The 16232-nt window shown below is 36.4% G+C and overlaps 1 protein-coding gene across 1 annotated transcript in view; it reads left to right on the forward strand.

The window, feature by feature from the left end:
* Window positions 1-1667, forward strand: part of ntng2b (netrin g2b) — a 107715-nt gene extending 106048 nt beyond the window's left edge. The window contains exon 44 of the mRNA XM_030150494.1: window positions 357-1667. Within this exon, the coding sequence (XP_030006354.1) occupies window positions 357-580 (224 nt within the window). The 3' untranslated portion in view covers window positions 581-1667. The remainder of the gene's footprint in view (window positions 1-356) is intronic.
* Window positions 1668-16232: the final 14565 nt, after the last annotated feature.

A 16232-nucleotide genomic window follows, 5' to 3' on the forward strand; every position in this document is an offset into this window, starting at 1 on the left:
TTGTCCCTGAGGCAAAGACTGGAGAATTCATCTTGCCTCTTTCCTTCCTCATGCTATCTTTTCTACTTTGTTCTTTCTGCCCTGAATTCTTCCCCTTGCTTGTATCTCTGGTTCGCATCAGGCTTTTTCGAACATTGGCACTCCTTATCTCCTCCACCTGTCTCTTTGCCGTATATCTTTCTTTTTCTTCTGTGTGCTCTTTACTCCCCCTCTATCCTTTTACCGCCTGTCACCCTGTCACTTTGCTGCGACCTCTTTATTCGTAACTCCTCTCTCTCTCTCTCATACTTACCTCTGCAATTTCCACCGTTCTCTCTCTCTAACTCTACTTCTCCCTCTGTTGCTCTGTCTCACAGCTAACGTTTGTGATGAGGAGATGCTTCTGTGCCAGAACGGAGGAACGTGCTACCAGAACCAGAAGTGCATCTGTCCTCCAGATTTTAAAGGGGTACTGTGCCAACACTCCCGCTGTGAAGCGGGCAAGGACTGCAACGCCGCCTCCTCGCCGCACCTCTCCACAGCCACCCTGCTGCTCTGCACTCTGCTAGCCCACCTGCTGGCCACGTTAACTCCCCACTGAGCCACGAACCCCCTCCCCCCCTTAAACCGAGCAGTGTGTCTGTGTGTGTATGTGTGTGTGTGTGTACGTGAGGCTAAAGGGGTGACCCCATGGCGGCGTGGGCCGTCCCGGTCATGGACCCGATGAACGCACTGCAGCACTCGCATAAAAAAGCACACACAGCCACACGACAATAACCAGCCCCAGGCCCTTTCCAAACACACACATACACACACCTCACAGGACTGTTACGACACCGAGTGTGTGCTCAGGTGTGAGAAGAACCAACAAAGTGAAAAAAGGGGAGCGACCTCAGAGAAAAAGATGCAGACCATGGGGGGAAAGAACATCATACCAACCACTGTTCCCTTTATTTCTGAGCTGGAGCAATGTGCATCAAACCAAAAAGCATAAACTGAACACTTTCACCACTGTTTCACTTCAAAGGGAATGGCTGTTGTAACCACAAGGACCTTTTTGTTTTTCTTTTCATCTTGAGTTTAAGGATCTCACCTCCGTTAGACTGCTCTTTCTGACGGCCAGCGTGTGCGGTCAGACTCGGTGACAGAATGACACGTGTTGACACGATTGGTGGACCGGAGGCGAGATGCCCGTTTAATCCTGCTGCTGAGGCCTACATAGTATATTACCCAGGTTTCATTTCTTCTCAAAAGATGAGACTTGATTTACATTTATTCTCTTTCTGCTGCATTTTTTTAAATTATATCTTAAGTCAATGTATCTAATGTGCCCACTAACAGTCGCTGAGATTATACATTATATAATATCCGGGGGGGTTACAAATTATAAAAAAAAATTTAGTCACTATTATGGTTGTTCTAGGAATGAGTGATTGTTGCCACACTTAGCGAGATTTAATCTTCACACAGTATTCAGGAAGCAGATTTAACTTATCAGAATTCTAAAAGAGAGAGAAAAGATATCAACCACGTATCAATATTATATGACATTATTTGAATATTTTTTGTAGAAATTATTTTTGTTTGGAGTTAAAAATAAATTATAAAAAATGACATTTACAACTATTTCAAATGAGCATTTTATTACACTGAGTGTAAACCTTGCAGTAAATATGACTGTTATTTGCCTTCTTGCTTGTATTTTTATTATTATTTTATTTATTTATTTATTTATTTTATTCGCTTAAGTGTCCACCGTTACATGCTGTTTAACATCTTATATTTTCTCAGTCAAGAAAGAAGAAAAAAAAAAAAAAAAGAATAAGTTGGGAAAAGAGAAACATCACTTCAAGTCATTTGTTTGATCCATTTCATTCACTTCTGCCATGGCTTTTAATGCTTATTATTACAAAAGGATTATATTAGTGGAATTTAACAGTCTGTCTGACAATCATAATCACAAGAACTGCTTTTCTTGTCAAGAGAATATAAATTATTTTATTCTGCTAAAAGTTGCAAAGAGCTTTTATATCTCACAAAAATGTCATCTGCTTACACAGTACAAGTGATGGGCTAATTAAAACCTTTTCCATTCTAACAGGAGATAGACTGAGTCCGTCCTGAGTGACTGTGACTGACCCTCGAGGCTTCACTTTCCAGTCACTGTTCACAAGGTTGCTCCAGAGCCACACACTGTTCAGTTCAGCACAAACGTCCTTCAAGTTTTTTTTTTTTCTTCTCTCTCTCTCTCTCTTCTTTACAACAGCACTAAAACATAATTTCACAGAGAAATGTTCAATTGCTGAGTCAGTCCAGGTACACAGTGGATAAAGAGACATGAATGCTGCATTACACCAGGATACATTGTACATCAAAGATAAAAAGAAAGACTAAGCCTGCGAGAAATGACAAGACAGGGATTCTGGCGTTACTATTCTCTTTCTGAGCTGGTGGTAGCTGTATTAGCTATTCTGTGTGTAGACCTCATCTCCTCTGAGTCTGAGTGGTGTCAAGAACCAAGACTTGGGAGGGAATAGTTTATGAATGTAGAACACTGAGAAATGATGTAAGGAACAGAGCTCATTGTGGATCAAGCAGCAGGTAGTCCTCATAGATGGACCTAAATGTACCAGCTGACTATATGTTCTTTTCATGAAACCAGGGGAGGGTAGCAGGATCTCAGTTTGAATGATATCCGTCATGTTTAGGACTATCTTATGGGTGCTTCTATGAAACTGGTACCTGTATGGAAGTAAATCTGTCTCATCAGATTTTGAATTATAAAAGCCACTGAATTTCTAGCACTGATTTTTTTTTGCACTGAAATTAAGTATCTGATTTTTTTTGCACTGAAATTAAGTATCTGAATTTTTTTCTCTCTGAATACAACCATGTTCATAAATTTAGAATACAAAAAATTCAGATGCAAGAAATTCAGATGCAAAAAAATCAAAAGCAAAAAATTCAAAAGCAAAAAATTCAGATCACACATCCATGCTGACTGTCTTCCTGCATCGGTGTCACATGACCAACCTAACGTAACTCGATTGGCTGGCTGTTGTTTCGACTTGAGATAGAATTGATTGCTTATCCTTGGTGTCCTGGATGTGTGATTTGAATTTTTTGCTTCTGAAATTTTTGGATCTGAATTTTTTTTTTTAAATTCTAAATTTATGAGCATAGTTGAATTCAGAGACCAAAAAAAATCAGATACTTAATTCTGAGTGCCAAAAAAATTTAAATACTTAATTTCAGTGCAAAAAAAAGTTGGTGCTTGAAATTCAGTGGCTTTTATGATTCAGAATCTGATGAGACTTGCATATACCTGGGGCTAAAAATTCAAACCAGATGTAGACTAATGTTATGAAGCAAGTTTGGAAGCACTTTGGGTCTATTTTAAAAAATAAATACTTACTGAGATAAAACAGAATCTATTATTCGGATAAAACACATTTTTAAATTATTTTACATCATATTTAATACAAAAATCTGTATGTAACATGGTCAAAAGGACACAAAAATTACACACCACTATTTTTTTGAATATCTTTATCCTCTCACTGGTACATTTTGGGAACTGAACTAATTATGCAAGGCATAGTGTTGATGTCCAATGACCACTGTTGCAAAGTCATTTGCGATTTATTTGTGTTTAAATGGGCAGGTTCTGCATGTAACACCAATGGACACAATAGGTTACACACAAAACCTGGAATGAGACTGCCAATTCATGGAAAACCGACATGTCTGGTAAAGAAAAAAACACTAGGTTCATCAAATTTAACAGTGTCTTCATTTACAGCGCTATATAAAACCATTTCAAGTGATGTTTTCAAAATAAAACACACTGACACCTAGGTAGTTTTTCATGTCCCAATTTTGGTCCTATTTTTGGCCCCAATATTTTATTAAAAATTCATTAATTTTGGGATGGCTTAGAGTAAGAGTGTACTGTTTTTTTGCATTTGTCTGAGGTCATCATTAGGTACATCCAGGGGAAAATATGTCTAAATTTACTTTCTATTATTAGGTCTAAAAAAGCTGCCAAAGTACCAGATGTCAAAATCGAACCGGCTACCTCCTAAATTAAAGGTTAAATACATATGCAGATATTTACATGTATTTATCAGTTTTATGTGTGGCATTCTTTGAAAAACGAGCCTCTCCCTCAGGTGTCTGGTTACCTACATCCATGATACCAACCTGTGCATTGGTTTCTATGTAAACAACTTCTATCCAAGTTTCTGCAAAACCATCTTTCACTCACTGTCAAGTGTATCGCACCTGTCTCAAGCCTAAAAACATCCCAAAAAAAAGGAAAAAAAACAGCTCCCAGCACAACATGAGCCCTGCACAAACTTTATTTAAGTACAGATGAATGGCATGTATTGCACCTTTATATCATAAAAATGCACAACAGGGGTAAAATTCAAAATGCAACAATGATACTTCCTCAATTAATACAAGCAGTCAGGTGAATGTTAACTCCCTTTTATTTCGAGGGAGTTTTTACGAATGAGACCACAAGAGACTTTAATATAAACAGCTGCACTTTTCCAGAGCAGCATCTGTGTGAGCCACCTCAGTATGCATCCATTACAAAAACCAGACAGAAATCCATCTGGAGACAGTACAAGTAGAGCGGAGATCTGTTAAAAAAAAAAAAAAAAAAGTTGTTTTTGTTTTTTGTTTTTGTTTTTTACACATAGCAGCTCTAAGAAAGGGCACACCCTAAATGTGGCCCCTTCCTGAAATAAACAATACAAATCACATTCCATTACCTGGGCTTTGGTCTCGTTGTAGAGTGCAGATATAAGTATAAGCAGCTCTGTGATGGCAACTTATACAAAGGTTTTCCACAGGTTTTCTACAACTGAATGAAGCCATGGATTCTAACCTATAGCTATGACAGCTGCCACAGACTACAGGGTGTATAAAAAAAAACCTGTACATTTTGAAAAATTACCCCCTGGTCCACATTTGATTATTTTTGGAATTTTCTTTTATGGACGTCAGTAGGTAGGGGATTGGTGGATATTTGTCCAAATTTACAGACCCAGGTTTTCATGCATGAGTGAGCGGGGGCAAATTGCGCAATCCAAGTTAAAACTGGTTTGTGCAAAGTAGTGGTGGGATTTAAATTTAAGTTAAGGGTTAACCCTAACCCTTACTTGGCCTGTCCTCAGCGACATGTTCAGGCCTAAACAAGTTGAATTAATTTTGAAAGACAGGAACAGCTGCCATGGGTAAAGAAATGAAATATACATGGTGGCCCAAGTGTTAATACTGTAACCTGGCAATTTTGTGGAAAACAAGATGGATGCTCATTGTTCCCTCCCATGACCTTTGATTGGATTTAAATCCCACCGCTACTTTGCACCAGGGTTATAATAGTTTTGGATTTGTCATTATAGTTTAGTTTTATTTAGTTTTGACTTTTTTTTTCTCTAATTCAGTTAGTTTTAATTAGTTTTTAGAGCGGGTTCGCTAGTTTTTATTAGTTTTCTTTTTTTTTTTCTAAATGCTTAGTTTTAGTTTAGTTTTTTCATATCTTTTCTCTTCCTTCGCCGTCGTATTCAGACTAGTCCCAGACAGAACTCTGCTGCTTTCTCCCAGCTTTAGTCTCCATGTTTCCAGGTAGAGTGGGGATGAGAAGACGACTGGAAACCACAAGTGACGAGAGGTGACGGACCGTGAAGTGTCGTATAGTGCCACTAGCTGATTGGGCAAAATAAATCACTTTCGTATCAATCTGACATTGACAAAGACGAAAACGGAGGGAATTTTATCCATAATTTTTATAAGTTTTAGTCAATTTTGTAAGCACACAATACAGTTTCAGTTAGTTATCGTTTTTTTTTTTCTTTTAATTATAGTTTTTATTTATTTCAGTTAACGAAAATGTTTTTTCAATTCTAGTTTTCGTCATTTCGTTACTTTTCCTTAATGATAATAACCTTTATCAGTACCACATCATTTTCAGTGGTTTCATGTGGACGCAGATATTTCCTGAAACGACTCTGTGTCTATGGAGCACTTTTTTGAAAACGACAAAGAAACAGATCAGATAGGAAAAGATGCAGTTTCATGTGGACATGGCCAAAGGCTCCAGAGTCTTGCAGTCTGAGGAAAAGACTCAGAGTTTTCCTTTAATCCCAGCCTTTTAATACACATTATAAACAGAACTCCTGCCCCTAAATGGTCCTAAAGTGGTTGCCAGCTTATCTTTTTGTGGCCCCAATATCTTGGCCAGTTTCAGTTAGTTATCGTTTTTTTCTTTTAATTATAGTTTTTATTTATTTCAGTTAACGAACATGTTTTTTCAATTCTAGTTTTCATCATTTCGTTAGTTTCCGTTAACGATAATAACCTTGCTTTGCGCAAACCAGTTTTAACTCTGATAGTGCAACTTGCCCCTGGTCATTCATGCATGAAAACCTGAGTCTGTAAATTTGGACAAATATCCACCAATCCCCTACCTACCGATGTCCATTAAAGAAAATTCCAATAATTATCAAATGCGGAACCGGGGGTAATTTTTTTAATACACCTTAAATAATAATTCTCTGAGCCCTGTTAGAATCGGCCAGAATAACATCTCTTGTTTTTTTTTGCTCAGCTGGGCAGGCATTAGTTCTGGGTGAAAATACTTAATGTGGTTCCTAAAATTCATTGCATTCCCAAAATTATCTTATTTTTGTAAAAACAGACCGTACAAACAGTATAGGTCTTGTTTAGTTCATGCCTCCTGGCCAGTTCATAAAATCAGATGCCCATTTTCAAGATGCTATGTGTGTTGTTTATCACCTGCTGTGGGTCTCTGCCTCCCTCTGCAATATCTCAACACAAAGTATCATCAGCCACAATTCACTGCAAGACGGTGACCTAATATTACATCTTTATTATCTGGCTAAGGCTAAAAATTATGAATGTTAATCTTGTATAATTTCTATGTAGGCCACAACTTCTTGATGCACTGTATCAGTCCAGAGGTCTACATCCCTAATTCCCACTCCTCATACATCAATATACTGAAACGGGTGATTTCTGTATTAAAAAGCAAGATCTGCACAGTCAGTGATGCATTCAATGTCAGTACCATCAGCAGCATCTCAATGAAGACAACGAACCAACCAAGTCTCAAATCAGATTTAACCCATAAAGACCCAAACATCTACTATTGAACAAAATCGTCTAATGATGTAAACCATTTAATACCCGCTGATCCAATAATCCTATCAATATATGGAAATAATTGGTGTGAAGTGCAGTTTGTTCTCTTTTCATGGTCATCAGATATGACCCATTTGGACGTTCAGAGGTTCTGCAGTGTACGTGAAAACACCGTCATCTTCTACAACATTGATTCACAAGTAAAACCCATGATAGTGGATAGAGACACTTGTTTTTACATTAATTATTGATATCTTTGCTGAAAAAGTCACTTTTTCTTCAGTTTTCTCTGTTTCTTATTCAATAACCTTTTAACTTACTCTGAACTTTAATGAACATCAACATGATCAGAAAATTAAATATAGGAAAATACCTGATTTACACTGAAAATAATGCAAAATACAGAGAATAATGTTAAAATAAATGGTGATCAGTCACATAAGAAAAGTTAAATCTACAGAAAAAGTCATGTGTGAAAAGTCATAAAAGTAGCATTAGGTGTTTATGGGTTAACTGTAGGATTGTGGTCTATACAGATGGATTTCACAAGGTTTGATTTGTTCTTTTTCTTCACTTTTCTCCATTTTTGATATAACCTTCAACATTAATCTGAGTTTTTATGAACATTTACATGATCAAAAAAAAATTAAATGTAGGAAAATAGATGATTTTCACTGAAAGAATACAAAACAGAGGATAATATTATAATAAAAATTTTGATAAATCATTAAAGAAAGGTTAATTAGAGGGATAAAAATGATTTGGGAACTGTCATACAAGTAGCGCTGGGTCTTTATGGCTTAATATGACTTTAAACATCATGGAGACAATTAGATGAACACATCACCTTAGAGATAAACCCTCCTAGTGCGTTGCATGGATTTAACGTAAAACCACTAAATAATGCATTACAGTTCATGATAGTGTTTAATGAGCTTAAAGATCACTGTACAATATACTGTAGCTACATGGTATAAAACTCCCCACATAGTAAGAACTTCCTCTTTCAATTCCATCTAAAACTCAATAAGTGGAAAAGAAGCAAAATCTCCTCTAAATTTGTTTTTTATCTTTCATAGTCTGTAGGGGTCTTAAGTAAATCTTGCATGACCGGGCTCTCAATGTGACCACCTGACTGTGTGCATACAGAGATGGAGAACCAACACCCAATCAAACTGTGGCTGCCATACCATAAACACGGCACTTGTCATCCGATCTGAAATCCCAAGTGTTGCACCACATGCCAAAGCCGGCGTGTGTGTGTAAGAGAGATCAAAGACGTGGGAGAACAGTGGCGGTATAAGTTTGTCTTCGGCCTCCTGCAGCCTTGTGAATGTGACTCAGAGTTTGGAGAAAAACGTCTCTATTTGTTGCCGTCATCTCTGTACTGTTTTCCCAGCTGTAGCACTGCCTCCTGTTTGGATTATTTTCAGCTGTGGATTTCACATGGGTCCTTGATGCTTCTACTTTTTGACTGCCCTAAAATTTCCCTTTTTCAGGTCTCCTTTTTGTTTTCAGGATATAGATGCCGGTTACCTCCGACCAATGTGCGCCCATGGGTCCCCCTCCAGTCATGCTTTGTGTAGCCCTACAAGGCTCATCTCCTGTACGTGACCTGATTTCACTTGTGGGGTTGTGTGTTTCTCCCGGGTTTACTGTAGCTGATCTCATGTTTCATCATCTTGCACAAAAACATAGTGGTACAGCAGATCTTGGCTGAGTACACTCCCCCTGGAGGAGACCTGACTAAGGCATCTGTGGTTTTTTTGGGAGGGTCACATGAATTCGGTTCAAAGATCTTGACATTTTAGGTCCTACTCGACAATTCCCTAGTCTGCTCTGTATAAAATTATAACATTTAAAGCACAAAATGCTGAATTACTGCCCTCTAAGGCATCTTGTTTGACTTAAAATGCACACCGTCTGCTTTTCCCAAACTAAGGACCCAAGAACATTTCTTTTTGGGTCGACAATTGACAGTAAAACTGAGTAAAAAATATTAAACTACATGTGATTATATGCGATTTCATTCCCTATTTCCACTGATACAATGTACTCAAGTACAGTAGGTACAAATCTAATATACTTTTGTAAGCATTTCCACTGTACGATTTATAATGGATTAGATTTCTATAGAGCTTTACATTATTGACCCACTATTCATTCGCTCTCACATTCCCCCTCTGGCGGTGGTAAACTACATATCTACTCCAGTCTACTGGGGCTGCCAATTCACACCTACAGCCCCTCCGATCACCACCAAACATTCATACACCAGTGTGAGTGGCACTGGAGGCAAGGAGGGTGAAGTGTCTTACCTAAGGACACAACAGACTGACTATGACAGAGCGGGATTGGAACCACCAACCCTTCAATTATTGGACGACCTGCTCTACCATCTGAGTCATGGCCGCCTATGATTTATGGTTCTACATCATTAGTTTCCAGAAGGTACATTTAATTTATTTACAAATATGGTTATTAGTAATATTTTACATTATAAAAAGGATATATTCTTTGATGGAATAAAAAGATAATAATCTACCTGTTATAATTCAAATGACCTGAAATTGGGCCTCAAAAGAAACCATATCCAAACAATTTCTCTTATTTTTGTTTGTATCGTACATATTCTCTTATTTTGTTAGTACCCATACAATTGAGGGATTCACCAAACTTCTTATTTTTGCTGTTTCTCTTGGTAAGAGTCTATTTTACCAAGATAAGAGAAAAAAAATCACAACCCAGGAAGTATTTGCTCTGTTCACAGAAACATGTTTAAAATTTTATGAACATCAATACATAATACAATCTAATTTAGATAATTATATGATTTAAATTAATTTCTATGATTGATTATTAAATTTGATATTTATTTATTTATTTATTTATTTAGTTTTTTATTTAGTTATTTTAATTTAAGATAAGATATACTTTACTGATCCCCCAAGGGGGAATTTCAAGTATCAGTTTGTCAATTAAACTACAACATTGCTGTCATGTGGAGCATCTGACTGGACACTATAGTATCAGAAATAATAAATGAATAATTAAATAAAAGGACATCTTTGGGGTAGAGTGGAAATAAATATTTTTCACTTTAGCTTGTTCCTCGGATCTGTTTTTGTCATGGTAGCCAATAGATAGATAAAAAAAAAAGAGGGAGATCCAATAAGTCTTTCAGATTTTCTTGGAAAGGAAAAAACTATGGCCTTCATCTTGCAGTAAAAAAATAAATAAAATATTTTTTTCAAATTCTGAGGCAGTCAAATCATCTTTATATCAGTCCCTGATGAAGACATGTCCATGCACATTGGTCTGTTTGTTTGCTTATAGCCTACAGTTATAAATTAATATATCTTTTCTCTGCAAGTGGAGTACTGTAGTTTTTTTGTCTCCAAGAGAATCTGACAAGACTTACTGGATCCCTTCTTTTAGTACTTTTACCTGCAAAACTATATAGCACCTATCAGAGATTATTTTTATATCAAGATCTGAACAGTAAGAATGTTTGGTGCATCCGGGGTTGATGTCTCTTACTTTCTGTCTTTTAAAAAATAAAATATAAGAGAAATATAAAAGAATGTTGCTGCATGAGGCCCATTGACAATGTGTTTACATACATCTGCAAAAATATTCCATAATAACACATAGTCAAAAGAGTCATTCTACAGTAGTAGTACATGGCCCATGGAACAAATGAAAATTATCTTGGTAAGATTTCTTGAAATAGGATTTTCAAGATCTATTGTCTAAAAATAAGTTCTTATATCTCACTGAAAAGTTACTCTTTAAGTGATTATGTCTTATTTTAAGTGTGATGAGATATTATTCCAGATATAGGTCTGGAAATGCATAAAACACCTTGATCAGTTTCACCAAGTGTTTCTGCAGTGTTTACATGTTCCCTCTTCTACATTTCAGCTCACCTCTTCTTGCTTCAAATTTAACACATTGCAGTGTTGATGCAGTTCTAAGGTTATTACATATTCCACAAGAACAGAGACATCTGTTTGCTTTCTCGAGGTGGTAAGAACAAGACATTTCATACTTCATGAGAAACTCAAGTGCAGAATTGAGAAGTCCTCCACTTTTTCCAGTTGGACCAGAGCCTTGCAGGTTTCCTCCAGGCGCTACATTTTCCCCCCTTGCCATAAATAAATAAATAAATAAATAGTTTGTATAGGTTAATTGTCCTGTCACTACCTCTGACCACAGTATTGATGAAGATCTGGAGGTGGTCCCAGAGCACTTTCAATGCACCCTCCACTTTTAGACTTAATAATAGACAACACTACATAATCAAACTTAAAAAAGGCTCATTCAGCTCTGAACGACGAAAAAGGATAACTCAATTCCTCTTCAGTTCTTATTTATTGATAATTTCAATTTCAGTTGTTCAGACAGATTTCCAGGTTTTATGTACGTAACAGCAGAAGCAGTAGATTGAATAAGTTGAATAGGTTGATAACTGTTAAGTTAAATACAAAATATATCCATTATTTTAAGCATTTAAGGGCATTCGTTATTAATATGCTTTTTTTTTTTTTTTTTTAATAAAGCAAACATTTGAAATTAACATCTCAATCAGTCCAGCAATCAGTGAAATGCTGTTAAATAACATTTAAGATGAAACGTCTCCTGTTTTCCAAATACAAACAAATCTGATGAAACATTCAAAACAACACAAATAAGGTGTTTAGCTGATGACATTTTAGCAGTCCATATTTTCTTTATAAAGCAATAAAGCACAAAGTGACAAAATTAACATGGCCCCTTAACAGTTAAGTATTCACAATTGTCACCATTTTTAACTAAATAATTATCATAATTTTGTTTTGTTTGTTTGTTTGTCTGTTTCGAATATAACATTAAAACCAAACCACAAAAAGATTTATTGCTTATAAAGTGAAAGGAAAACATTCATAAAGGAGCGGGATGAAGTTTAATTTATAATCTCCCGCCCCCTTACCCCATCCTTCTACCTACCCTAAATTCCTGTCAGATCCCATAAGCGACTCAAAAATCCTACACATAGACTAAATTCTGACTAAGCATAAAACACAAAAATGCTGTACATATTAAGGATAGACTGTCCATTTTGCAGGAGCATTTCACAGCAAAATAAACTCTGTCCCTTTCATAGCAGTAATAATACTCATATCCAAAACAAAAATAAACTCTGTCCATTTCATAGCAATAATACACATATCAAAACATAATCATTTGCTTTAAATATCAGTTTTCTTACCAGTTGTGTCTTCAGGGACTAAATAAGAAGCTGACAGGTGTTTTCCTTTGACTCAGTGAAATCCTGTGTGCAGTTTGCCAGCTAACTACAAACTTTTCCTCCCATGCTTTCCCAGCAGGTGTGCAGGTTTTAAGGGTCCCCAGGAAGTGCAGGCTGATTGTTTGGACTCACTATTAGATGCATGTTGTTTCTGCCCCCTGTAGGTTCGGAGGACCAGACCCAGGTTGTTCCCATGTTTGTTCATGTTTGAATGTTTACATGTATATTAGTGATGTGACGTTCACGAACGAATCGAATCTTTTGAACGGCTCTTTGAAATGAACGATGGGAACCAAGTCTTTGTAAAGAGCCCTTAATTTTTTTATTTTTTTTTTAAGGAGGGGGTGTCCGATTGCCTGTCAGTTTAGCGTCACTGGGGAGGCATTGGGCAGGAGGAGAATTTTTGAGCAGAAAAAAAGACACTGCGCATGTCCCATGGCAAGAAGTTAGCAAAAAAACAACAGTTTGAAGCGTGAGGTGAGCATACTGGAGGAGGAGGAGTTGGAAGACTGGTCAAAACCGGAGAAAAGTTTGAGAGTGAGTGACCACCTGTGAGTAATGAGCCAAAGAAAAAGGAGGAGTATTTGGATGCACTTTTCAGAAAGAAAAGATGGGCATGCAACTTGAGAATTGCACTACAGTTCAGGTATTTAAGTAACTGCAGTGATTAATCACTGTTGTGTTTGGTGCAGTTTTTTTCCGTATGTTTACACACATTTATTGTTCTTGTTTTGAGGAGAATAAAATGTTATTTCATAAGAAAAATTTTTATTTTCTTCTTCATTTTTAGGCTACAGACAAGTCCACATAAAGTACCATGATGTTTTTGGTCCAATTCCAGCATTTGCTTAATGTCACCTCTCATGTCATGTATTTAGCCCACACATTTAAACTAACTATTCTTTTTTATGGTAAGGTAATATTTACTGCCGCACCAATTAAACACCTTTAAAATGTAATTTCAATCATCACATGTAGCTTATCTAGTCATTAACCCTTTCATAGGCCACTCCAGTGGACAGTTCTTCTCCAGCTGTTCTCTTGTATATTCATGGGTTTTGTTGTTTTAGTTCCATATCAGCCAACACAGTGAACACTTACGCACCATCCCATACACTGACATTCAGAACATTACTGTAACTCTGCTGTTTTTGATAAACCTGATCTGCACTAACACATTTAAGTGTAAATCAATTGTTATTTGTTAGACAAGAAGTTTTTTTTTTTTGCATATTATCTCCATAAAGTGAGTAATTACTGGCATTAGAATATGTTAAAATGTGAGAAGACATCCGATTAGCAGCATTAAAAATGTTTTTATTTCATTGTTTTCAAATCACTTTCTGATATTGGGTTTTAAACATATGTTTATTTACTTCAGAAATTAAATGCATGGATATTTTTGTAACTCCATAGGAAAAAAAAACCTCGATCGCATTGTTTTTTTCATGCCTAAGGAGGAATGAAAACACTGAAGAAAAAAGTCTTGACTAAGGTTCTCACAATTCATGCATGAAAAGGTTAAAACATTGGTGTTTCAAAATAATGCAAAAAACATAAAAGAGCCAGTCTTTTGAACGGCTCTTTTCAGTGAACTGCTCCTGATTGAACGGCCCTCTTCAAAGAGCCAAAAGTATCATCACTAATGTATATGCAAGGTCTTCAGTATGCTTTCATGCTGCTTTCCAAAGTGCTGAGAAGTGGGACGTTTCTCACATCCATCTAAGTAAAATGCATTGGAACGCCTGTCCAAGCCAGAGGTCCTAGCTGTAAAGTGGGGACAGATCGAAGTACCTCGACTTCATTTGCGTTTATGAGAACACTGTAGTGTTGACAGTCAAAATGCCTCTTCAGTAACAAAGCAAATAGGAGCTTAGATTTGCGATCTCCATATTTTTTGTTTATGTTCAACATGGATCACTTGGAATACTTTGAGGTCGAATGTAGTTAACTCCAAGTGAGATATATTCTACCTCCCAGCACTCTGGAATGTAGCATTAGTCTTGATGGAACACTGGGCTATGTGCTGATGCTAATTGCTAATGCTAATCTGTGTAAATTCTCATTTGTCCAGGTTATTGTTCTTCTTGGTAGTTCTTCTAGGTTCAACTGGACTAGTGGACTAGAGCAAAACTAGTCCAGTTGAACCAAAACTAGCTCAGTTGAGCCAAAACTAGTCCAGTTGAACCAAAACTAGTCCAGTTGAGCCAAAACTAGTCCAGTTGAATCAAAACTAGTCCAGCTGAACCAAAACTAGTCCAGTTGAATCAAAACTAGTCCAGTTGAACCAAAACTAGTCCAGTTGAGCCAAAACTAGTCCAGTTGAATCAAAACTAGTCCAGTTGAACCAAAACTAGTCCAGTTGAGCCAAAACTAGTCCAGTTGAATCAAAACTAGTCCAGTTGAACTAAAACTAGTCCAGTTGAATCAAAACTAGTCCAGTTGAACCAAAACTAGTCCAGTTGAATCAAAACTAGTCCAGTTGAACCAAAATTAGTCCAGCTGAGCCAAAACTAGTCCAGTTGAATCAAAACTAGTCCAGTTGAACCAAAACTAGTCCAGTTGAATTAAAACTAGTCCAGTTGAATCAAAACTAGTCAAGTTGAACCTAGAAGAACTACCAAGAAAAATGCTAATCCTAATGCTAATGCTATGTACTGTGAGTGTATTAGGATGGGTAAAATGCAGATAACAAAATTCCCTACAGGGGTATAGAAGCAAATTAACCTTTAACCCTTTAGCCACACCTACCTAAAATTTCTGAACAATCACACCATTGTTTTTGGACACCACAAGGGAAAAAAATTACTTCTCTTATTTCTCTGTTCTTGTAGAGCAGGGATGTCAAACTCATTTTAATTCAGGGGCCACATACAGCCTAATATGATATAAAGTGGGCCGGACCAGTAAAATAATATAAATAATAGGAGAAGAACTTATAAATAATGTCAACTCCAAAGTTTTCTCTCTGTTTTTGAGTGAAAAAAGTAAAATCCTGTAATGTACTGTAAATGTTTATATCTATGAACTGTACTTGAACATAACATCAACAAATATGAACCTGGAAATTCCTAAGAAAAATAAGTGCAATTTTAACAATATTATGCCTTAGTTTATCATTTATACATATGCATTACAACTTACAGATCACAGTGGATCTACAAATACACAAAGCATTTAGTAACAGGAAGAATATTGGTACAATTCCACATACTTCTCTTAAGACATTATTATTATTATTATTATTATTATTATTATTAATAAGACTTTTGAGGTTATTCATATTTGTTCAAGTTATTCATATTTTGCTTGTAAAAAGCTGTAAATGTAAACTTTTTTGTGTAATTTTCCTTTTTTTTTTTTTGCATTTTTAGTTATTCACAGGTTATTTCGATAGTATTTTACTGGTCTGACCCACTTTAATGTGAACTGACCTAAAATAATTTTAACATCCTTGATCGTTAACATCTTAAGTGTAATTTCTGCATTTCACAAATTCATCCCGGGGGCCAGATTGGACCCTTTGGAGGGCCGGTTTTGACCACGGGCTGCATGTTTAACACCAGTGTTGTAGAGGATGTAATAACCTTTAGACTAAAGACAACAAATAGCCTTTCATCACCACCCACAAAAAAAAAAACAAAAACACAGACTTTCTATTGAACGGATGTAAAATGTTCCTCCATGTGCACCCCCTTCCTTCAAATGAAATGTGATCTTATTTAAGTTATGATCTTCCACGATTCAGGAATAAATTACACACGGCTCATTTGACAGTAGCAGTGGTCTG

This window comes from Sphaeramia orbicularis, chromosome 12 (genome assembly GCF_902148855.1).
Source record: "Sphaeramia orbicularis chromosome 12, fSphaOr1.1, whole genome shotgun sequence".
NCBI lineage: Eukaryota > Metazoa > Chordata > Actinopteri > Kurtiformes > Apogonidae > Sphaeramia > Sphaeramia orbicularis.